This window comes from Panthera leo, chromosome C1 (assembly GCF_018350215.1).
Source record: "Panthera leo isolate Ple1 chromosome C1, P.leo_Ple1_pat1.1, whole genome shotgun sequence".
NCBI classification, from domain to species: Eukaryota; Metazoa; Chordata; class Mammalia; order Carnivora; family Felidae; genus Panthera; species Panthera leo.
In genome coordinates, this window is record NC_056686.1 from 35,756,203 (window position 1) to 35,781,839 (window position 25,637).

General features: G+C 43.1%; 1 protein-coding gene across 7 annotated transcripts in view; it reads left to right on the forward strand.

Annotated features, from left to right (window-relative positions):
• The window catches only part of AKR1A1 (aldo-keto reductase family 1 member A1), a 45,008-nt gene that overhangs the window by 13,836 nt on the left and 5,535 nt on the right, over positions 1–25,637 (forward strand). For 2 of the 7 annotated variants that reach the window (XM_042950916.1, XM_042950915.1), the window contains exons 3-4: positions 16,793–16,891; positions 25,154–25,242. In XM_042950916.1, coding sequence (XP_042806850.1) covers positions 25,159–25,242 — 84 coding nt within the window. In that variant the 5' untranslated portion in view covers positions 16,793–16,891; positions 25,154–25,158. Of the gene's footprint in view, positions 1–16,459; positions 16,892–21,013; positions 21,034–21,710; positions 21,732–25,153; positions 25,243–25,637 lie in introns of those variants that run through there. The other 5 variants (XM_042950917.1, XM_042950918.1, XM_042950914.1 and 2 more) reach the window with 4 other exon arrangements.

The window sequence follows — 25,637 nt, forward strand, 5'->3', positions numbered from 1 at the left end:
AAGAAAGAGATTGTACTGTTTTGCATTTCCATCAACAGTATATGAGTAGATCCCTTTTTCATATTGTCCCTAACACTGGGGCTTGATCTTTCTAATTTTATCAACCTCATGTGGAAAATGATTTGTATGGGGAAAATTATTTTTATTAGTATATTTGAATAACACTTTTATTGCCATTTTTCTTTTTTTCTATTGAGAACTACTTGTGAAGAACTTTGCATATTTTTTCAAAATATTTCTTTTTCTTAATTTTATAGAAATTCCTTACAAAGTAAGCTTTGAACTCTTTAATCATTAAATATTACAATCTTTTCCTACTTTGTTATTTGTCTTTTAATCTTGCTTATGCTGGTTTTGCTGTGCAATTTTCACTTTTATCCAGTGAAAACTGTCAGTAGTTTCCTTTACACTTTGTAACTTTGGTTGTAAAGTTAAGAAAGGCCTTTTCTACCCCCAAGATTATACAAATATTCTTCTGTTTCTTCTTTTAGCATTCTGTTTGTTGTTTAATATTCAAACATTTAAACCTTCTGAAATCTGCCTTTATGTATAGTATGAAGTAGGAGTTGAACTTTTTTTTCTCAAATGGTTAGTCAATTATCCAGACATTAAAAAAATTTTTTTTCTAAATGCTTATTTATTTTGAGAGAGGGAGAGAGAGCATATGTGCACACACAAGGAAGTGAGGGGCAGAGAGAGAGGGAGAGTGAGAATCCCAAGCAGGCTCTGCACTGTTAGCACAGAGCCCAACATGGGGCTCAGTCTCATGAACCATGAGCTCATGACATGAGCGAAGACCAAGAGTTGGACACTCAACCAACTGAGACACCCAGGTGCCCCTATCCAGACATTTTAATGTTATATATAAGTCTCTTTATGAATTGACCTTATCCTACCTCTGCAATTTCATCTCCCACTTTTCTGCCTGGAATTTTATGCCCCCTTCTTATCACACCATAGATAATTTCTGGAATGTAACACCCTGCTTTATTCCTCCACAATTTGGCACATTAGTTTCTCTACCTAGAATACCCTTCCCCAGCTCCCTTTAATTCCCTGATCAACAATTGTTTATCCTTCCAGAATATTCCTCGCACATGGCAGGTATCATTAAATGCTGGTCAATTGAATGAATATATCAATCACTTCTACCCACTTTTAGCACAGAGTGGGTCTGTGGGTGATATGTGCAATGGAAGGATGTAAAATTGGGAAGTGAAGTTGACAGGGGAAATCCGCACTGCCATATGATTTAGGCTGTCAGCTTCCTGCTGTGGTTCTGCTCTTGCTTGCCAGACCTGCTCACATCACTCCTTCCTCTTCCCCTCCCTTTTCCAGCCCCAGACCAATAGGTTGCATTGGTTGGCATTCAGTTAGCTGCAGCCTTCTTTCCACTTCACTGCACATCAACCTTTGTGACTATGATTCCTGCCCTGATACAACCATAGCTCTATACTAACAGCTGCTGCTCTACAGAAAGGTGTGTTTGCACACATATGTTAGTATGAGAGAGAGAGAGAGAGAGAGAGAGAGAGAGAGAGAGAGAGAGACATGGAGACAGTGCAACCTTTCTGCAGAGTCCTCCTCCATTGGGGAGTCCTACTGTCTCTCTCAGGTCTGGAGAGCAGTTTCAGCAGCTTTACTGGGTGAGGAGGGGCATGGTTTTCTTTAGCCTCCCTTGCAGCAATCTACTCTGAATACAAATAATCACTACCATTCACTAAGTCCCTACTATGCACTAACAGGTACTTTACATCCATTGTTTCATTTAATCCAAAAACATATCAGCAAGGTGGATATTAAAATCTCTATTTCAGGGGAGCCTGGGTGGCTCAGTCAGCTAAGTATCCAACTCTTGATTTTGGCTCAGGTCATGATCTCACAGTTTGTGAGTTTGAGCCCCACATCTGGCTCTGCACTGACAGCATGGAGCCTGCTTGGGATTCTCTCTCTCTCTCCCCGCCATCTCACACTCTCTCTTTCTCTCAAAATAAATAAATAAACCTTAAAAAAAAATTCACAGATGAGAAATTTTCCCAAGGTCACACAGCTACTAAGGGGTACAGCAAGGATTTAAATACAGTTCTATATAAACAACAACTGTCTTAAATGATTCACAATCAACCTAGTTGGGCAGCCTCAAGCCTAGAGGTTTAGGGCTGTGAGATTCTCAGCTCCCCAGCCTGATATTCTAGGAAGTCTACAACTACTATCCAGCTTCTTGAGTAGTACACTTCTGTGCACATTCCTCATTCATTGATTCAACAACCTTTATTGAGCTCAGTCAAATGTACACTCTCTTTGAAAGTAGCCAAAAATTTTAATCCCATCTCCACCACTATGTTACCTTTAGCAAGCCACTAGACCTCTCGGACACTCAATATACTTCACTCTGAGGATGATAACACCAATGTTTTGGATTAGTCTGAGGATTAAATGAGATATTGAGATAAGAAGGCATCAATTACTTTTAAAATATTTATTAGTCTGCTCTCTTAACAAAGGCATGAGAGTCCACACTACTCAAAGATATTGCTCCTGCAATTATTTTCTATTTCTCCTGAATTGTTAATTTTCCTCACTCAGCTGGATCAGTACATAACCTACTGTAATAGTGTATCTGCCAAATCAGGGGGGAAAATCCCACCCTTAACTTCATTACTCCTCCAACTACTGTCCCATTTTGCTAGAGCAAAGTTCCTGAAAGGGTTGCCTATATGCACTTTATCTACTTCCTCACCTCTAATTCTTTTCTTTTTAAAAGTTTTTTATTTGTTACTTATTTTTTAGAAAGAGAGAGTGGCACAAGAACAGACACTCAGATCAATGGAACAGAATAGAGAACCTGGAAATGGACCCATAAACGTATGGCCAACTAATTTTTGACAAAGCAGGAAAGAATATCCAATGGAATAAAGACAGTCTCTTCAGCAAGTGGTGCTGGGAAAACTAGACAGTGACCTCCAGAAAAACGAACCTGGACCACTTTCTTATACCATACACAAAAATAAACTCAAAATGGATGAAAGACCTAGATGTAAGACAGGAAGCCATCAAAATTCTCGAGGAGAAAGCAGGAAAAAACCTCTTTGATCTTGGCCACAGCAACTTCTTACTCAACTTGTCTCTGGAGGCAAGGGAAACAAAAGCAAAAATGAACTACTGGGACCTCATCAAAATAAAAAGCTTCTGCACAGCGAAGGAAACAATCAGCAAAACTAAAAGGCAACGGACAGAATGGGAGAAGATATTTGCAAACAACATATCAAATAAAGGGTTAGTATCCAAAATCTATTAAGAACTTACCAAACTCAACACCCAAAACACAAATAATCCAGTGAAGAAATGGGCAAAAGACATGAATAGACACTTCTCCAAGGAAGACATCCAGATGGCCAACTGACACATGAAAAAATGCTCAACTTCACTCATCATCAGGGAAATACAAATCAAAACCACAATGAGATATGACTAACATTAACAACTCAGGCAACAACAGATGTTGGCAAGGATGTGGAGAAAGAGGATCTCTTTTGCATTGTTGGTGGGAATGCAAGCTGGTGCAGCCACTGTGGAAAACAGTATGGAGGTTCCTCAAAAAACTAAAAATAGAACTACCTATGACCCAGAAATTGCACTATTAGGTATTTATCCAAGGGATACAGGTGTGCTGTTTCAAAGGGACACATGCACCCCCATGTTTATAGCAGCACTATCAACAATAGCCAAAGTATGGGAAGAACCCAAATGTCCATCAATGTATGAATGGATAAAAAAGATGTGGTATATATATACAATGGAGTACTACTTGGCAATCAAAAAGAATGAAATCTTGCCATTTGCAACTACATGGATGGAACTGGAGGGTATTATGCTAAGTGAAATTAGTCAGAGAAAGACAAATATCATATGACTTCACTCATATGAGTACTTTAAGACACAGAACAGAACAAGGGAACAGAACAGACCAGAACAAGGGAAGGGAAACAAAAATAATATGAAAATGGAGGGGGACAAAACATAAGAGACTCTTAAATATGGAGAACAAACTGAGGGTTGTTGGAGGGGTTGTGGGAGGGGGAATGGCTAAATAGGTAAGGGGCATTAAGGAATCTACTCCTGAAATCATTGTTGCACTATATGCTAACTAATTTGGATGTAAATTAAAAAAGAGAAAGAGAGAGAGAGAGAGAGAGTGTGAGCAGGGGAAGGGCAGAGAGAGGGTAAGAACCTGAAGCAGACTCTGTGATGTTAGCGCAGATGTGGGACCTCGAACTCACGATACTGAGATCATGACCTGCACTGAAATCAAGGGTCAGATGCTTAACTGACTGAGCCATCCAGGTACCCTTCCAACTCTTTTCTTAATTCACTCTAATCAAGCTTTGTCTACAACTTCACTGCAGCTTCTATGTCAAGCTCTCCAATGGCTGCCATTATGCCAAATCCAATAGTCCAGCCTCAGTCTTCATCTTACACGACCTCTCAGCAGCATTTGTCCTAGTTATCATTCTTTCCATGAAAAGATTTATTTGACTTCTGGAATTCTGCACTCTATTTATTTTTCTTTCATTTTATTGTTCATTCCTTTTCTGGGTCCTTTTCCTGACTTCCAAATTTTACAGGCCCTCCAGATCAGAGTCCTTGGTCCTCATTTCTCTTATGTCTCACTCACTTCCTAAGTAAGCTCATCTAATTTCAGGATTTTAGACATCATTTATACAGCCCTGACCTCACCACTGGGCTCCAGACTCATATATTCAAAAAGTCTACTTGGATCTCCTCTTTTAATGTCTTACAGGCATTTCAAATTCAACTTGTCCAAAAATCATTCTTTTCTCCCTCCCACTCATGTACTGCTTTCCCAGTTTCCCCCCCTTACTAAAGGACACCAATATTTGCACAGCTGCTCAGGTCAAAATCCCAGGGGTCATTCTTTATTACTCTTTCCTTCATATTCCTTCCTCATCTACTCTATCCTGTCAGCTCTGTCTTTAATTTTTTTTGTAATGTTTATTATTTTTGAGAGAGAGACAGAGACAGAGACCAAGCAGGGAAGGGGCAGAGAGAGAGGGAGGCACAGAATCCGAAGTAGGCTCCAGGCTCTGAGTTGTCAGCACAGAGCCCGAAGCGGGGCTCCAACTCACAGACTGCGAGATCATGACCTGAGTTGTAGTTGGCCGCCCAACCAACCGAGCCACCCAGGCGCCCCGAGCTCTTTAAAATGTATCCTAGGGATGCCTGGCTGGCTCAGTCGGTAGACATGCAACTCTTGATCTTGGGGTTATAAATTCAAGCCCCATGTTGCATGTAGAGATTATGTAAAAATAAAATCTTTTAAAAAATGTGTCCTGGGGTGCCTGGGTGGCTCAGGCAGTTGAGCATCCAGCTCTTGGTTTCAGCTTAGGTCATGATCTCATGGTCGTGAGATCAAGCCCCACATCGGCCTCTGTGCTGACAGTGTGGAGCCTGCTTGGGATTGGGATTCTCTTTCTCTCCCTCTCCCTTTGCCCCTTTTCTGCTCACATTCTCTCTCTCTCTCTCTCTCTCTCTCTCTCTCTCTCTCAAAAAAAAAAAAAAAAAAAGTATCCTAGGGGTGCCTGGGTGGCTCAGTGGGTTGAGTTCTGACTTTGGCTCAGGTCATGATCTCATGGTTTGTGACTTTGAGCCCAGCATCAGGCTCTTTGCTAACAGCTCAGAGCCTGGAGCCTGCTTTGGATTCTGTGTCTCATTTTCTCTCTGCCCTTCCCCGACTTGTGCTCTGTCTCTCTGTTTCTCAAAACAAAACAAAACAAAACAAAACAAAAGTATCCTGAATCTGGGGTACATAGCTGGCTCAGTTGGTAGAGCATGTGACTCCTGATCTTGAGGTCATGAGTTTGAATGCCAAGTTGGGTGTAGAGGTTACTTAAAAATAAAATCTTTTTTTTTTTTTTTTTTTACTAAAAATAAAATCTTTAATAAAAAAAATGTATCCTCAATATGACTTCTTACCTCTGTATTGCTTCCATCCTTTTCTAAGTCACTACCACCTCAACTGTGGTTTACTCATAACTTCCTAACTATTCCTCACACAGCAGCCAAAAATGCAGGCTAGATGCCAGGGCAAGATCTTGCTTGGTTACTGTAGCCCCTGGCCTAAGCCTCAACTCAACTTTTGTTACAGAATCCTGACCCAGGGGAGCTTTACTAGCATTTACATATCCAAAAAGGATGGATATATAAATTAGAAAATCAATATATTAATTCATCATGGAAAGATTACATTTCAAGGATTGCCATGTTCCTGCTGGCCCTCCAGAAGACTCTCTTCTTGGCATTAAGGAATATAGGAAGCAAAATATTACTAGGAACTTTGCTTTAATGAATATGGAATCAACTTGATGATCAATTTGATGTATATGGAATGTATGGATGTATATTCACTCTGGCTGAAGGAAAGCCAGATGGAATCTCAAGCCCCCAACCCCCCTTTCAGAGGTGCCCTTGCCCAGTTACTGCCTCCCTTCCATAGCAATTTCTAGCATCTCAATTCCTTTAATCATTGCCATGAGAATGATGCTAATTAAGTTGGCTCCCTAGGTATGCTCTGACAGATTACAGTTTGTTAGAGTTTTAGCAGAAGTTTGCTATCCTGATGGACTCCAAGGAGTGTTTCACCCTTTGACTTCAGGGGTGACAGAATCATCTGCCCACATGACCAATTTTTCCCCATCTAGAAGGTACTTCACTTTTCCAGTAATGAAGTGCCACCCTAATTCAGACTTTTACTACACAGGCTTTGGCCTGCTGCTGCCTGATTTCTAACCATCACTCTATCTGTTTTGTATATACCCAATTAATCTTCCCAATGAACTCCTTTAATCATGTTTTTTACTTCTGAGAAACCTTACTGTCTCTACAAAAGTCTAAACCACTTGGCTAAGCAATCAGTGTTCTACATGAACCTACTCTCCAGCTGAAGTGGCCCACCTGCTAAGCATACCTTGGTTCTTCTTGCCAACATGCTTTTGCTAACTAATGTTCTAGAAATGTTCCTTCCCTCAATTTCTACCTATCAAAATGATAGAAACTTCATGGGAAAATGCCATCTCTAAAGTAATAGCCTTCAACATTTTCTAATTTATGTTCTATGAGTCACTTCCCAAACACTCTTAGTCCTACTACTACATTTTTTAAATGTATTTTTCCCATATTCATCTACATGATTGAGAATAAACTGAATGTCTATGATTAAATCACATCACAAACTAATAAACAGAATAATAATTTTAGTAGTTCAGATTACAGAAACACAGTTAAAAACAGAAATACAAAAGAAATAACTTATGCTGAAAGATAACAGTAGTTGTCTTTAGGGAGTGGGACAATTCTTTCACATATTTCAAAAGTTGCCATAATGGACATGTCCTAGTCCTTTTTTTCATTTTCTTTTTTCTTTTTTTTTTTTTTTAGAAAAGAAATATTTAGATAGAAAGTGTCTTAGTTGGGGTATCTCGAAAGTCAGGCCTTGAGACAAGGATTTGGCCACAGGTCATTTATTTGGGAGATGATTCCAGGAACCAGAAAGAAGGGAGGGGGAAATGAGATAGAAAAGAGGGAAAAATATACATATTAATTACTTAATACTATGGGCAATTGCGAACAATCCACCTAGAGATACCTCTAAAAAACTATGAAAACCACACCTCAGAATTATCCTAATGGAGACTGTGTTGTCTGAAGCATTTACCTAAAGATCCCTGTCCCTCAATTTTTTGAGGGTTTCCCTTAGAGACCTTAATGCCTCATACTTCCATGTTGCAGCTGCACATAGCCAAGCAGCCTTTTGTGGTTTGGAGAAAACCCTGAGGCAGCAAAGCAGAGAAACACTATAGTACATAATAGATACTGTGGGGTTATTCAACTCCACAGCTATCTCAAATCTGGCAGGTTGATGCATCACACACATCTCCTACAAGACAGAATAATTGTTGGGAAATTCTGTGCCCAACCTAGCTCACTTCTATTTCCAGTAGTTGGTACCTGTACAAATGCTTAGGAGTGTATGACTCCCATAGGTGTTACTCATGAGAACTACTGACCTACTAAGGCCTGACTCTAGTCACAGCTTCCTTAATTACTTCCCATACTCCTTTGAGTGTCTGGACCTGAAAATGAATACATTTTCAGACGTTTATTGATTGAGCCCTCAGTAGGAGCCAAACATTATTCTTGGCACCAGGGTTACACAGATCAACAACCCACTAGGAGAGACAAAGTGGTGTCTTGGAAAAAGCATGGACTTTGAAGTCAAAGATGCAGGCTATGGTTCCATTTATTGTGTGACTCTGCACAAGTCATTTGGCTTCTTTTTTCAACTGAAAAAGGGAGATAATAATGGTTCCTACCCTGTGGCACCTGGATGGCTCAGTCAGTTGAGCGTCATACTCTTGATTTTGGCTTAGGTCATGATCCCAGGGTCATGGGATCTAGCCTGTGTCAGGCTCTGCACTGAGCATGGGAGCTTGCTTAAGATTCTCTCTTGCTCATGTGCTCACTCTCTCTCTTTCTCAACAACAACAACAACAAAAAAGTCCCTACTCCTAAGATTGTTGTGAAGATTAAATGAAGTAATTTCTATGAAATATTCAGTACAGTGTCTGATGCGTATAGTAAGAACCCAATAAATATTAGCTATTATTTTGCTATTTAAAATGATAGTTAGGGCATGTTTCCTAAACCAGTCTCTGGCATTGAAGAGGGTTCCCAGCTATGGATAAGACAAGATAGAGCACACAGTAAAATATGTGAAATATGGTACAGTGGAATCATGCACAGGTACAGTGGCATGCTGGGGAGAGGAAGGGATTGGAGCTTGGATCTTGAAGGATGAAGAAGCAGACTGCAAGGTATAGCCCACAGGGTCTAGTGCCAGGCTTGTTCAGTAGGCTCTTGAATTGGACCACACGATCCAAGTGACTGAGACAGAAAATATTGTCCATTGTCTAGGAATGCCCATGGCCATTCCTAGAAGCTATGCAGGCAGGGATTCTGTCTTTTTTGGGAAAATCAGGTCTTATACAGTTGGGATCATCCCTTTACTGCAGAAAAGTTACTGTCCAGGGCACCTGGGTGGCTCAGTCAGTTGAGTGTCTGACTATTAATTTCTGCTCAGGTCATGATCTCAGGGTTTGTGGAATCAAGCCCTGCATCAGACTCTGCACTGACAGCATGGAGCCTGATTGGAATTCTCTCTTTCCCTCTCTGCCCCTCCTCCGTCAGTGCTTTCTCTCTCAAAATAAATAAATAAACATTAAAATAAAAAGAGGGGCATCTGGGTGGCTCAGTCAGTTAAGCATCCGACTCTTGATTTCAGTTCAGGTCATGATCTCACGCTTCGCTGTATGCTGACAGTGCAGAACCTGCTTGGTATTGTCTCTCTCCCTCTCTCTCTCTCTCTCTGTTCCTCCCCAACTTGTACGTGCTCTCTCTCTCTCTCAAAATAAATAAATAAACTTTAGGGGAGCCTGAGTGGCTCAGTCGGGTGAGCATTCGACTTCGGCTCAGGTCATGATCTCACAGTTCGTGAGTTCAAGCCCTGCATTGAGTTCTGTGCTGACAGCTCAGAGCCTGGAGCCTGCTTCAGATTCTGTGTCTCCCTCTCTCTGCCCCTTCCCCACTCATGCTCTGTCTCTCTCTGTCTCTCAAAGGTGAATAAACATTAAAAAAAATTTTAAATAAACTTTAAAAAAATTTAACAATTAAAAAAAATAAAAACAAAACTTAACATCCTGCATTGAGGGCTGGTTTCTGAGTTGTCCAGGGGTTAAAAATGATTCTACCCTTTAGAGACATTTATGGACTGGAAAGGATCAGGTTTTCCTTAAATGTGCTCCTGCCCTCTACTATAGTATCACTAAGAGGTCAGCTCACGAAGGCAAGATCTTGTTCAAGGTATTCTCAGCACACTAGCAGAATATCTAGTACACGGCAGGAATTCAGTAAGTATTAGTTGAATGAAGGGCACTCTGTTGGATGGAAAGACACTCAGTTGTTAACTCCTAGAGATAAGTCTGGATTATGAACTCCTTCTTCCAGAGGCAAGTTTCTTACTGACAATGATAAGGAGTCTGGAGAGGGTCTGAGAAGTCCTTCCTGCTAAAAGCCAGGCGAGACTATATGGACAAGCACCTTGCCTCACATTCCTTTCATCTAGGTAAGGCATATAGGCCTCCTTCCTTGGTCTCCTGGCTGTGAATTTACGGGGTGGCTCCTTTATTGTCCTGATTTTCATAAGGGAATCTGTTATGGGAACCTGAACTTTGTTCTTGGTTTCTGCTCTGACGGCCCAATCTAGAGTAAGCAGGAAGTGCCAGCAAGTAAAATACCAGGATAGCCCCAAGACAGACTCAAAGACTTGGGAAGAGGCTGTTTCCTTACTTATCCCTCTGACCTGACCACATTCCTCTCAGATTCTAGAAACTTTTGCCAAATGCTTAAGTGCTCAGTGAGGCAGGGTTGAGACCTTGTCCCTCCCACCCGGTAATCCAGAGAAGAGCATGCCCTCCTTCTACTTAGGGCCCTTCTCACTTTCCAGCTCTTCACCAGTTTCAGACTCTTCTCCTTGCATTCCATAAGGCTGTATCTGTGCAAACACCTCTGGGTCTGCATTCTACCTGTTCCACATTAGTCCCTCTGGGCTGTGAACCATGAAGCCAGAGGATAAATCTGGTCCATTTTTTTTGTTCATCTTTTTGCCTAGCAAAAGGACTAGGTGCTATGATCTGAATGTTTGTGTTCACCCAAAATTTATATGTTGAAATCCTACTGCCCAATGTGATGGTATCAGTACATGGCACTTTTGGGAGGTGCTTAAGTCATGAGGATAGAACCATCACGAATTGGATTAATGCCTTATTAAAGAGGCTCCAGAGAAATCTCTTGCCCCTTCTGTCATGTGAGGATACAGTAAGTCTGTTACCTGGAAGAGAGCCCTTACTTGATCATGCTGGCACCCTGATCTTGGACTTCCAGACTCCAAAACTGTGAGCAATAAAGTTTTGTTGTTCATAGACCACATAGTATGTGGATTCTGTTATAGCAGTCCAAATGGACTAAGATACTAGGGCTTAATAAATGCTCAATAAATGTTAGCCAAAAACCTGATCCCATTATTCTCTCCCCTTTCTTATCTCCAGTCTCTTCTTCTGGACACTTCCCCTTAGCACATGTTCATGTTCAAATTTCCCACGTAATGAAAAACTCTCTCTCCATCTGCTTTTCTCTCAAGTCACTGACTTATCACTTTCTTTCTCTTTATATTCTTGAGAAATCTGTTCACTGATTCTCCACATCTTCATTTCCTGTTCACTCCTAAATCCAGACCATCTGGCTGAGGATTAACTATTTCACTGAGCCAGATCTCCACGAGGTCACCAATGATATTCATATCAACCAAATCCAAAAGTTTCTGTTGTGGAGATTAGACAGCATGAATGTAGAGAGTAGGACAAATAATGGATGATCAATAAAATGGTAATTGTTCTTATTTGTCTTAGTTTCTCAAACATTAAACTTACTTTTGGTTCTTCTTTTTAAATCATTTTCCCCCTTACTCCTCTCTCTCTCCCCATTATAAAGTTAATATGGTTTTGGAGTGCCTGGATGCAACTCTTGATCTTGGGGTTGTGAGTTCAAGCCTCACATTGGGTGCAGGTGCAGAGATTACTTAAAAATAAAATATATTTTAAAAAATAACACTTTTTTTTTTAATCTTAGCCTGTTTCTCTAGAAAACCAGAGCTCAGGACAAAGTTTACATGCTGAGGCTTTATTGGGAACTTCAGTAATTCATTCTCAGGGCAATAGGGATGAGGGAAAAACAGAAATGAGGCAAAGAAGGGGAGCCTGGGTGGCTCAGTCAGTTTAAGCTTCCAACTTCAGCTCTGGTCATGATCTCAAGGGTTTATAGGTTCAAGCCCCACATCAGGCTCCGTGCTGACAGTGAGGAGCCTGCTTGGGATTCTTTGTCTCCCTCCCTCTCTCTCAAAGATAGACAAATAAACTTTAAAAAACAAAAACAAAAACATAAATGAGGCGAAGAAGGGAAAGAAACCAAAAGGTGGTGTGCTACAGAGCTTGCTATTGCTTTATAAAAAGACACAGCTAATTGGTCAGTTATAGAGGCCTGAGAAGCTATATGAAACCACTATATGGTGTCCAGGAACTATTTATTGGGTAAAGGAAAAGCAAACTATCTGTTGACTCTTTCCTTCTATCTCTCATTGGTCAATTTCCTTATACCCTATGAGACATTAACTCCCCTGCACTCCCTGATCCTCAGGGAAGCCTGAGGAGACTGATCCCAATGCTTCTGCTTACTCTGAAAGTGGTGTAAGTGGCAAAATTCTCAGCAGGTCTACTTAAGTCATAACTGAGTCAGTGCCATAGCTGCTACGGCTCCCACTACAACAGGTGCAAAAGAGAGGGTGTTTGGCCCATGCACTTGGGGATGTAAGACAGACCACTGCATCAGGAGATGAGCAATAGTAGTGACTAGGGTGCTCCACTGAATAAGTGGAGAACCTGGGAGCAAGTGGGTCCAAGTGAATCTGCAGAGTTACTAAACTAAATCCAATACAATAGTTCAAAATCTTGATAAATATAGAAGAAAAACAAAATAACCTATACTTCCACTAATCAAATACAACTGTTATAATTAGTTTTGTGTGTTTCCATCTACTTTCTTTCCTTATACATATAGGGTTTGGTGGGTTTTTTAAAATTTTTTAATGTTTATTTATTTTGAGAGAAAGAGAGACAGCACGTGAGCAGAGAGGGGCAGACAGAATCCAAAGTAGGCTCCAGGCTCCAATCTGTCAGCCCAGAGTTTGATGCAGGGCTCAAACTCATGAACTACGAGATCATGACCTGAGCAGAAGTTGGATGCTTAACCAACTGAACTACCCAGGCACCCCTAGGTTTTGTTGTTGTTTTTTTAATATGAAAGGTTTCTCTTTTATTTTTTTTTTAAATTTTTTTTAATGTTTATTTATTTTTGAGACAGAGAGAGACAGAGCATGAACAGGGGAAGGGCAGAGAGAGAGGGAGACACAGAATTGGAAACGGGCTCCAGGCTCTGAGCTGTCAGCACAGAGCCCGACGTGGGGCACGAACCCACGGACCGTGAGATCATGACCCGAGCCGAAGTCGGACGCTTAACCAACTGAGCCACCCAGGCGCCCCAAAAGGTTTCTCTTTTAAATTGAAATACAACACAATATGGAAAAATGTACATACCAAATATATAACTTAAATTTTCAGAAATTTTACATATCCTTTAAAAAAACTTTTTTTTAAATGTTTATTTTTGAGAGACAGAGTGTGAGTGGGGGAGGAGCAGAGAGAGAGGGAGACACAGAATACAAAGAAGGCTCCAGGCTCTGGGCTGTCAGCACAGAGACCAATGCAGGGCTCAAACTCAGGAACCGTGAGATTATGACCTGAGCTGAAGCGGACACTTAACTTACTGAGACACCCAGTCACCCCAGAAATTTTACATATCCTTATAAGTCAAATCAAGAAACAGATCATACCTATCACTCCACAAGCTTCCCCTCTTGCCCACTTCTAGTCACTGTATGTCCAAGGGTTACCACTATCCTGACTTCTAACAACTCTAAATTTTATTGTTTTTTGTACTGTATAGAATTGGTTGGAATTAATAGTCTTTCATGTCTGTTTTATTCCACTCAGCAGTAAGTTTGAGAAATTTATTCATGCTGTTGAATATAGCAGAAGTTAATTCTTTTTCACTCCTGCATCACTCCCAGAATTCCTATTTACCTCTTTTTTGAAACTGACTTCTTCTTTCATGCCATGGTATTATCTTATGACTCAGTTTGTATGAGAGGCTCCAGGCAGTTTCCGATCTTGAGAGAGTTCCCAGAAGTTACTTCTGTGGAGAAGGTGGTAGCTGAGATGAAGGCGAGATGTGCCACAACCATTTTGCCACCATGAGGAAAGCAACTTCAGGATGAAGAGAGATTGGAGAGTGGAGAGAAAAAACAGAAGGAAAGGGGTCCCGGTGACTTTGTCGAACTGCTGAATCAAACCAAACCTAATCCTACCTACATGAGTCCATACATTTCCTTCATTGTTGAAGCCAGCTTAAATTAGGTTTTCTGTTAAGAGCAACATAGAGGCATAACTTATCTGTATGTAAGGGAAGTAAATTTTGCCAATATAGAAGAGGACCATTTGGGGACCATTTGTAGAGTTCCCTGTGATATACTTACTCTTCTTCCTGCAGTGTCTGATACTATTTTTACTCATTTGTGTCTGTTAGGGTTCTTTGGTTGCAAGCAACAAAAACTGTCTCTAACCAAAGACAAAGAAAGGTATTTTGTTTTGTTTTGTTTTGTTTTGTTTTTGAAGGCTATAGGAGTACTTGCAAAACCAAAGGGAAGGTACAGCATGGAATTGGCAGGAACCAGGTGTCTTCAGGAGGTCCTATTAGCAGAGATTGCTTGACAGCCATGGCAGGGTGCTAGTGAAATGCATTTCATGATGAAAGGCATGAAATCCAGGTGATTAGTCTTTTGGTGACTGTATTAATAATTAAGACTCAAGGAAGGAATAGCCAATTAGCATATTTTGGGATATTCACACACATGTTAGCTAGGGGAGGGCAAGTACTTAAATTAATGACTGTTGAATTGGATCCAATGAGGAGGAAGAAATTCTCCATAAGAGGGAGGAATGGGCACTGGGAAGCCAAAAACAATAATTCCCACTATCCCTCCTGCCTGAACCACTCATTTCCCTTGGATTCTGAGACAACTTATTCACTTGGTCTCCTCTCAGTCTACCCCTCAGGCTGTTCTCTGCCTCCTTGTTTTTACAATGGGGCAAGGCACCCTAGAAGTTGACAGAGGCTTATCCTTTGTAAGATGGGAAAAGGCTGGTTGTGAAAGGGGCGGTGTGTTCTTGAGCCGATCTATTTTGCAATCTTGACAACTATTTGAAAACTCTTGGAGGGATAGGGTTGTGCCTTGTATGAAATATTCCCTGGCACCAGAATTAAGACCAAAAGCCCCAAAGTTGGGGGAAGGAGAGGGCCTCAGTAGTTCATCACTTGGCAAGGTCACCACCTGATGGTTACACTTCAGACTTTTTTTTTTTTTTTTAATTTTTTTTTTCAACGTTTTTTATTTATTTTTGGGACAGAGAGAGACAGAGCATGAACGGGGGAGGGGCAGAGAGAGAGGGAAACACAGAATCGGAAACAGGCTCCAGGCTCCGAGCCATCAGCCCAGAGCCTGACGCGGGGCTCGAACTCACGGACCGCGAGATCGTGACCTGGCTGAAGTCGGACGCTTAACCGACTGCGCCACCCAGGCGCCCCTACACTTCAGACTTTTAAGAAGTCAGACTCAGCAGAAAAGAAATATGGAGTCTGTCAGACCCTGAAGAAAAGGTGGGAGGGATGGGATACATGGCATGTGTCTCTTGATGGCAAGTCTTTGCTAGGGTAAGATGAGTTTGAGGTATATTAAATTCTGATCACATAAGCTGGAATCTGAGTGTCTTTATGAGGATAGATGGTGTCAAACATGAGACATTCGGTCCATCAAGACACTACCTGTATTGAGGAGACAGTGGGGAGTAATCCAGCGGAGCCAAAAAAAATGAGGAAGAGTAGAGGAGCAGAGGAGACAGAGGTGTGGGGAGAGAAAAGCAGAGCTACACAGAGGGGAAAACGTGTAAAATGCAAGACACCTCTCAGTCCACATGGCTAGGGCTATTTCAAATATAAAATCTGTATGACTTAATAGCTATGTGATTTTGGCCAAGCTACTTTACCTGGTTGAGTCTATTCAATCTGTGAAATTGAACGTGAATACCTCCCTCACAGGAGACTTCCAGTGTGCAGGTAACGTCTGTATCTTCACTTGGATAATAGTTACATTGAAAAAAAGAATCATAGAGCCGTACGTTTTAGATTTGTGCATTTTTCTGTATGTATGCTATACTATACTCCAATAAAAAAAACTTACAAAAAAAAAAAAAAGAACATTTCCCTTACAGGGTTGAAGATTCAATAAAATCATGTTTATAAGTCTAGCACAGTATCTGGCACATTAATGCGCGTCCAGAGTCCACAGTCCGGATACAGGGACCACGAACTTACTACCGCTTGCAGCCCAGAGACCCGACCTCTTCCTTGTTACAGACAACTTTTATCGCGGCTGCGCTCCGAGCCTGTTTGCCAGACCAAGTAACGGAGCCAGTTTAGGTATATTCTGTGAACCCCGCCAACCTGACTCTAAAAGATAGGAGCGAGAGTCGGTTTTGCGAACCCGGATGGAGTGGAGACACCAGAAGAACCTGCAATGTGACACCCAGTACCCTCCTCCCTCCAGCAGAAGGAGCTCCAGCAGCCTAGAGCGGCGTGGCTGTGGCGCGCGGTGCATTGTGGGCCAGCAGAGGCACGGACTGGCCCCGACGTTAGGGTCCCCCCAAGTGGCCAGGGGCTCGCGCTTCACTCTGCCCCCATGTACTCCAAACCTGCGCAGTGAAGTGTGTCTAGACTCCAGCCAATCCAACCACCAGAGCTAGAGGTGGAGCTGGTGCAGGCTCCCAACTCTGGCTTCCAAACTCCAGCCCTTTACAGGGCGGGGTGGGGTCCACCACTGCGCGTGATGCTGAATGCCGGCCCTCTCCCCTCCTCCAGGAGGAGCTTCCTCCTCACCGCCAGACTTAAGCTAGATTCCTGCCTCCACCATCAGGCCAACCAACTTCCTTTGCAGCCCACCAGTTCCGGAAGCTGAGGCTTACTGTAACGTTGGCAAGGTGCAGAACCGAAGAGAGATCACACTGTTTTGTTCACGCTCTGTGATTGAGCCGAGGTGAGTTTCTCTTGCTGCTGTTCCATCTTTCTCGCAGAGGAGATGGCCTTGATCTGTAGTGAAACTACAGAGTTGTGTGCCTTCGGAATAGAGCGGAGAGCGCAGGCTCTGGAGGCAACCTGACTTGGTTTCGGATTTGAGCTCATTGTGATCTTGGAAAAGTTCTGTTTCTCTGGACCTCAGTTTACTCACGGATGAAAAGAGTTCCTACATCGGAACTGTAGTGAGAATTGAGATAAAGCTTTTAAAACGCCTGTCAACTATTAGGTGCTCAGTAAATTTTAGTTGCCCTCTTTTGTTTATGTTAATTTATTTTTAAGAGAGAGAGAGAGAGAGAGCGCGCGAGCGCGCGCGCGAGCACGCAAGTGGGGGAGCGGGGGAGGAGCAGAGAGAGAGGGAGACAGAATCTGAAGCTGACTCCAGGCTCAGAGCTCTCAGCGTAGAGCCCAAGGCAGAGCTTGAACTCATACTCGGACGGTCATGACCTGAGCCTAAGTTGGATGTTTAAAAGACTGAGACACCCAGGCGCCCTTGCCCTCTTCTTTTTGAGCACCAACACGATTTTTCCAGGAGCTCCGGCCTTTCTTTGGAATTGCAGAGATACTTCCTGAAAGTGGGAGTAGTGGGCAAAATTAGCTAACTTAGACACCTGCTTTGGGTTTGGGAAAGCTAGGGCTTTTCTGTTGCCTCAGACCTCTGTTACAGTGAGGCTGGAATCTGAACTGTCACCAGATAGAGCTACTATTAACTCTTCCTTTCAGCCTACTCATATCAGGCTGCAAGACCTCCCTAAAAGAGTCTTGAGGGTTCTGATCAGGCCTGTTAATTTCCCAAGATCTCCGTTTTCTTATCTGTACGTGAGCAATCCCAGTATCATCCTGTATGAAGCCACTGGGAATTTTTTATTTATTTATTTATTTATTTTGCTGAAAATGGTAAAGTGCTTTGATGTCTTCCAGAGATGATTCTTTCCAGGTTATCCAAGAAGTAAAAAAAGAAGGTGACGGGGGCACCTGGGTGACTCAGTTGGTTAAGCATGGGACTCTTGATTTCGGCTCAGGTCCTGATCTCAGTTTGTGAGTTGGAGCCCTATGGAGCCTGCTTGGGATTCTCTCTCCCTCTCTCTCTGTCACTCCTTGGCTTGCCTTGCACTCTCTCTCCCTCAAAATAAAGGAACAAAGAAAGAAAGAAAAAGAAAGAAAGAAAGAAAGAAAGAAAGAAAGAAAGAAAGAAAGAAAAAAAGTGATGAAGGCAGTGACTTCCTCAAATGCCCTGCAGCCCATTTGCCTTAGTGTGTGTGCTCACATGTGTTTCTACGTCTATGCATGGGGCAGGCACTCTAGGAGTAAGGGGTTCAGATAGATGACCTCTGACCTCAAGGTATCCCCTAGTTTGTGAGGGAAACTCATATAAACAAACAACTGCAGCTATGTGCACAAGCTGTCAGTGCACAGGAGGAGCAAGTGCTAGCTGAAGGATGAGCAGTAATTAGCCAGACAAGGGTGGGACTTGGGGAAGCAAAGTGTGCCTGGAGTTAAGTAAGCGGTGGCTGGTTTTGCAAAGTCTGAAGCACGGAGTTTGGAATGAAGAGGTGGAAAAATGAGGAGGATGGGAGCCAGGTAATGAAATGTATTACTAAGGACTGTGGACTTTATCCTGAAGGTAAGCAAGAACTACTGGAAGAATTTGAGCCTTGGAATCACATGTTCAGATTTAGTGAATGGATTGTGGGGAGAGGGGCTGCACTGGAAACAGAGAAATGGTGGTTCAGGTAGGGGTGGTTCGAGCTAGAGCAGTAGCAGTGGAGGCAGATATGGATGGACTGGAGAAAGACTCAAGAAATATATATTTTAGGGGCGCCTGGGTGGCTCAGTCGGTTAAGCGTCCGGCTTCGGCTCAAGTCATGATCTCACAGTCCGTGAGTTCGAGCCTTGCGTCGGGCTTTGTGCTGATCGCTCAGAGCCTGGAGCCTGTTTCAGATTCTGTGTCTCCCTCTCTCCCTGACCCTCCCCCATTCATGCTCTGTCTCTCTCTGTCTCAAAAATAAACATTAAAAAAAAGAAATATATATTTTAAAATTCTTTTCACGTCAAGAGGTACATGAAGTGTTTGGCTCAGGTCATGATCTCATGGTTCGTGAGTTCAAAGCATGCTGACAGTGCAGGCCTACTTAGGATTCTCTCTCCCTCTTTCTTTTCTCCTCCCCCCACTTATGCGCTCTCTCTTTCTCTGTCTCTCTCTCTCTCTCAAAATAAACTTAAGAAATATATATTTACCAGTATTAGTAGTGATGGGGTTTTGGAGTGGTGGGGGTCTAGAGCCGACGGCCAAGAAAGATTTTTTGAGACTTCTTTGGTGCAAAAAAGGTGATTTTATTAAAGCACAGGGACAGGACCCATGGGCTGAAAGAGCTGCCCTGGGGTTGTAGAGTCAGTAATTATTTCCTATGGAGTTGGGGGGAGATAAAGGCAAAAGGGAGACCTCCAAAAGGACTTTCATATGCTAAAGAGGACTCACAAGATACTGGAGGCCTTGCTATTACCAGGCTAAGGTGGTTTTCCCTTTAGTGAGGCATTAACATTATAGGAAGTTCCTGGAGAAATGTTTCACTCTGCCTATCTCAAGTATTCATCAATGGACTGCAGGTTATAAGGAAATTTAATTTTGGGGTGCTTGGGTGGCTCAGTCGGTTGAGCATCCAACTTCGGCTCAGGTCATGATCTCGCGGTCCGTGAGTTTGAGCCCTGCGTAGAGCCCTGTGCTGACAGCTCAGAGCCTGGAGCCTTTTTCGGAATCTGTGTCTCCGTCTCTCTCTGACCCTCCCCCATTCATGTTCTGTCTCTCTCGGTCTCAAAAAATAAATAAGCATTAAAAAAAATTTATAAGGAAATTTAATTTTACCTACCATTTCCTTCTTGCCTTTGTTCTCCACATCAGAATGGAGGGGAGGGTGATGTTAGGGCTCCAGGAAACTGAATCTATAGGTTTCTGGAGATTAGGCTATTGGTAAGATTGCCTTTTTCTTATAATTTACTAAGACATTTGTAAACTGGTGGGCACTCAGGTCCTGCATGACTGTGATCTCTATCAGTTAACCACTTGTTTTCCCCTTTTCCTTTGTTCTTGGGCAGCCAGGGGTGCCTGTGGAATGTCACACTTATCCCACCTTGTTGGGGGGGGGGGGGGCGGGTAGGTGGTGTTTGCCGTGTCCCAGCCAAATAGACCTAATCTAGGCCAATGTTACATATTTAAAGTAGTTTTCTGTGCTTGTTTCCTAGAAGTACAAGCAAGGGTATACTCCCCTACCAATCACCTGTCAAAACCCTAAAATGGTAATAACTCAGAAATGCCAAATGAACTGAAATACTTTATTTAGATGGCTTTTCAAGACCCCATGTGATGAGGGAGCATAATGCAAGCTGAGGGCAAAGCACAAGCTATCGCTTGCGCGAACACACCACACACACACACACACACACACACACACACACACACACACACACACACAAGGTGGGATATGTGTAATATTCTTCAGGAGCTCCTAGCTGCCCAAGAACAAAGGAAAGGACAGAAAACAGATGGTTAAACTGTTCAGTCTCCATCAGTTTACAAATGTCTTAGTAAATTACAAGAAAAAGGCAATCTTATCAATAGCCTAATCTCCAGAAACTGTAGACTCAGTTTCCTGGAGCCCCAACATCACCCCTTCGTAGTGATATGGGGAACAAAGCCAAGAAGGAAATCGCAGGTAAAATTAAAAAAAAAATTTTTAACGTTTATTTATTTTTGAGACAGAGAGAGACAGAGCATGAACAGGGGAGGGGCAGAGAGAGAGGGAGACACAGAATCCGAAGCAGGCTCCAGGCTCTGAGCCATCAGCCCAGAGCCCGATGCGGGGCTCGAACTCAAAATTAAAAAAAATTTTTTAACGTTTATTTATTTTTGAGACAGAGAGAGACAGAGCATGAACAGGGGAGGGGCAGAGAGAGAGGGAGACACAGAATCCGAAGCAGGCTCCAGGCTCTGAGCCATCAGCCCAGAGCCCGATGCAGGGCTCCAACTCACGGACCGCGAGATTGTGACCTGAGTTGAAGTCGGACACTTAACCGACTGAGCCACCCAGGCGCCCCCAGAATTCGCAGGTAAAATTAAATTTCCTTATAACCTGCTGCCCATTGACAAATACTTGAGGCAAATATTTCTCCATTTCTCCAGGAACTCCCTATGTCTTTTTTTTTTTTTTTAATTTTTTTTAACATTTTATTTATTTTTGAGACAGGGAGAGACAGAGCATGAACAGGGGAGGGTCAGAGAGAGGGAGACACAGAATCTGAAACAGGCTCCAGGCTCTGAGCTGGCAGCACAGAGCCCGACACGGGGCTTGAACTCACGGACCGTGAGATCATGACCTGAGCCACCCAGGCGCCCCAACTCCCTATGTCTTAACTCCCAATGCTTTGCTAGAGGGTAAAACAGCCTTAACTTGACAAATAGCTAGGCCTGCAGTATTCTGAGAATCTTCTTTAGCATCTGAAAATCTCTTTGAAAACTTCCCCTTGACTTGACCTCCTCCAACTCCTTAGTATATAAACAGTCACTCTTTACAACCCCAGTGCAGCTCTTTCTGCTTCAATAAAATCACCTTTTTGTACCAAAGACTTAGAAAATTCTTTCTTGGCTGTCAGCTCAGAACCTGCCCACCTCCCACCCCCGACTCCAAAACTTTATCAGATGGATTATACTGTGAACTTGTTGTCTGATTTGCTTTAACAGTTGTTATCCAGGCCCTTGAGTCCCTTGTGAGAGAGAGTATACAGAAAGAAGAGCATGCATGGGTCAGGTACTGTGCAAAGTGGTTTAGATCTAGTTTCTCTTCCAAATGGGGGAAGGGGTGCTGAGATTCAGATTCAGGTCTGTGCAACCCCAGGCCCTGAACTGATTCCTTTGTGCTCTGCTGTTGGATTTGATGAGTTCAGTTTTGGATATTTTGAGTCTTAGATACCTATAGGGCATACTGGTAGAGATATCTCCAGGGAGTTGAATGTACAGAACTAGGGTGGGCAGAATTAGTGCTTAAAGTGATAACTGAAGACATGAGCTTAACTAGGGAGTGAGAAGAGGATTGGGAACAGAACTCTGAGGGACACCAACATTTATAGGAAGTAAAGGAAAGGCCCATGCAGCCCAGGAACATTCATGTAAATACTGCTTCCTCTTTTTCCTGTGTTTTTGAGATCCCTGCATGCAAGCAGTGGCTATAGAGCCCTCCTCTGAGAAGAAACATAGGCACTGATTTAGGAATAATAAAACCTGAGTCCTTTAAAAAAAAAAAAAAAAAAAGAGTTTGAGTAATCTCTGTACCCAGTGTGGGGCTTGAACTTAAAACCCCAGGATCAAGAGTTACATGCTCCACTGACTGAGCCAGCCAGGCACCACTAAAATCTGAGACCTGATTCTACCTCTCCCTATGCAGACCCAGTTTTTCTCTCTTTCATGAGTAAAACCTTCCCAAATTAACGTGAGGGTTTCTGAGTGTTGCCAGAGGCCAAGCTAGGCAGTTTCTGACAACTTCAGAGCCTGTTAATTCAGGAGAAGGCTGGAAAGCCAATGCCTCAGGCAGAAGATGAGGAAGTCCAGAGCTGGCAGAGTATGACTTCCTGTCCTAGAGGAAAACATTTGTTCTTTGCAGAGACTCTTCTATTCCCTCCCTTGGAGCTCTTGTTCTTTGAAGCTCTTTGTTAGGTCTTCCTACTTGTATGATCCCAACCCCCCCCCCCCCCCCACCAAGCCTCATTGTTTTGGGTTTTCAGTTTCAGCATCAAAAGAAAGAGAAACAAGCATCAGGTTTCTTCTTCCTTTTCGCCTTAGATCAGGCCTTTGTTCAAGGCTCTCAGTCTAAGTCCACGTGTAATTTCAGAGTTCTCCAGTGTGTGCTGGGAAATCCGGGAGAGGCCAACGGTCACTTGTTTGGGGATCAAGCCCAGGAAACCAGCCACAGACCCTGGTGGCAACTGGCAGGCTAGCTGCTCCTGTGAAGTCCAGACATGATTGCCTGATCCTCTGGCAAGTTTATATCCCTGGGAAGTTTGCTAGCACTCAAGTGATCTGTGGTTTGATGCCCAGATTGAACTTTTTGTTTTTGTTTTAGCAGAAACAGGTGGTCTCCATAACCAGGTTATGCTAGACTGTAAAGTTCTTGCAGGGGCGCCTGGGTGGCTCAGTCCATTAAGCATCTGACTTTGGCTCAGGTCATGATGTTCTGGTTCGTGAGTTCAAGCCCATGTCGGACTCTCTGCTCTCAATGCAGAGCCTGCTTTGGATCCTTTGTCCCCTCTCTCTCTGCCCCTCCCCTGCTCTCTTTCTTGCTCTCAAAAATAAACATTTATAAAAAAAAAAAAATTCTTCTGGAGTCAGACGTATCAGGAAAGACAATTTTGATGTGTCAGTTATACTTAGAACTTGTCTTAGTTCTTGCTCTACCATAATATTCTGGATGTCTTTTCAGAACTTGGAAACAAAGGTTATATTTATAAAGGTATTGCTGGCAATGAAATCAATCCCAAGGGGGTGATATCTATAGTACTAATGAAATCAAGGGAAAAGGCTTCTACCTTATCCGCTCTAGGGTGAGCATTCTTTCTTTTTTCCCTTTCGCTTGGATAATTGCTATTCATCAAGACTTGACTTGGCATGCCTGGCTGGCTCAGTTGATAGAGCATGCGACTCTTGACTTTGGGGTTGTGGGTTTGAGCCCCACATTGGTGTAAAGAATACTTAAAAATAAAATCATTTTTTTTAAACTTTTTTAATGTTTATTTATTTTTGAGAGAGAGAGGGAGAGAGACAGAGCATGAGTGGGGGAGAGGCAGAGAGAGAGGGAGACACAGAATCTGAAGCAGGTTCCAGGCTCTGAGCTGTCAGCACAGAGCCCGACGTGGGGCCCAAACTCACAAATCATGAGATCATGACTTGAGCTGAAGTCAGATGCTCAACCAACTGAGCCACCCAGGCACCCCAAGAATACTTAAAAATAAAATCTTAAAAAAAAAAAAAAGACAACTCAAATATCCCCTCCATGAAGCCATCCTAGCAGGGTTACTCTTTTCTTATAGCACTTGAGCAGATTTTGCTCCTATCTTATACATTGTACTGATATCCTCAGTCCAGCCCCTACTAGCCCATAAACTCCAAGAGGGCAGGGGCTTTATTTGAATATGTATGTCTCTTAGATCTAGCACACGGCCAGGAATATTAAGCATTTGCTGCCTGAATGAGTATCCGTGGGTCATTTGGAGACTTCTGATTTTCATAGCTCTCCAAAGAGGGTTGTTCCAATCACCCACCTGTTTTGTTCAGTTGGAAATTTTCCTATGTCTATAATTTACTGCTTTCTGCTGTGTCTAATTACCCTTCCTGGAAACCCTTTTCCCCTTGACTCTTAGGAAAGTCCAACTTACTCTTAAAAGCCAATGTCAATATTCCCTGGTCCTTGCTCTGCAGAAGTCATTTGCTTTTCTGTAGCACACTGTGATTATGTGTCTACTGTGAGGCATAGCACAAGTATATTATGAGTCTGTGTTTACCTCTCTTTTCTTGCCTTTTTCCATTGGCTCTTCCTTGAATGCTTGGCTCTGCCACTTCTTAGCTGTTGATTCAAGGCAAATAACTTCACCTCTCTGAGCTTGGTTTTTTTTTTTTTTTTTTTTTTTTTAAACAATGGTCTACTTCCCTTGTAATAACCCACTCAGGCCTCGTAACATGCTGATCAGACATCTTTGTGAGGGACTAGGAGAATCTGTAGTTTCTGACAACCTCCTGCGAATGTTCATTTCATCTTCAGAGAAGTGACCCATCCCTGAGCTTGTTCTGTCACTTGGTCTCACTTTGTTTCATAATGGCCTTTACCTGTCCTACACTGGTTTGAGACCTTATGTAGTCAAGGCTGGGTACTTCAGGGAGCCACCCACCTTTGTTTTTAGGTATTAGAACTGTCTAACATAGACCTTTAGCCTGGTAGAAGGAAGGCAGCTAAACTGATGGTCCGGTTAATATTTGTCCAGGAGCTCCTGACTTTGGTTGGTTCTAGTCACCCTGTCTTAGCTGCCCTCTGCTCACAGGCATGTATACACAACCACGTGTTTGTTCTCCTTTCGCCGCTGTGCTCCCTTTACCACCCATGTTTTACAGGAGTCTTGACAGGTGGGTGGCTGAAGCTCAAGCAGCACTGACCCCCACACCATTCTCTTCCCATCTGTGTTTCAGGGAACATGGCGGCTTCCTGTGTCCTCCTGAACACTGGGCAGAAGATGCCCCTGATTGGACTGGGCACCTGGAAGAGCGATCCTGGCCAGGTGAGAGATGGAGGAAAAAGAGGAGAGCTTCTTGTGCCTCTGCTAGGGAAGAGGCAGTATTTGGGAGATGGTCCCAGCACTTTCCCTAGCAGCCCCAACCCTATACTCCATTTCATGTAGGAATGAGCCTGAAGGGCAGTGGGAAGAAACAAGAGAAGAGACCAGCAGTGAGCCCTTGGCTTCCTCAGCTGACTCAGAGGAAGGGCTGAGGGGCCCAGTAGGGCCGAGCGAATAGGAAGGAACTCTTTCCCTAATTGGATCTGCACTGAGTGCTGTGGCAGACATGGGATCCCTCTGTGCCTGGCCCTATGCTGACCCCTCATAACGCCACTTACCACCTTGCGCGGTGATCATGTCTCCCTCTCCTACACAGGGTTCCTTGAGGACTGGGCCAC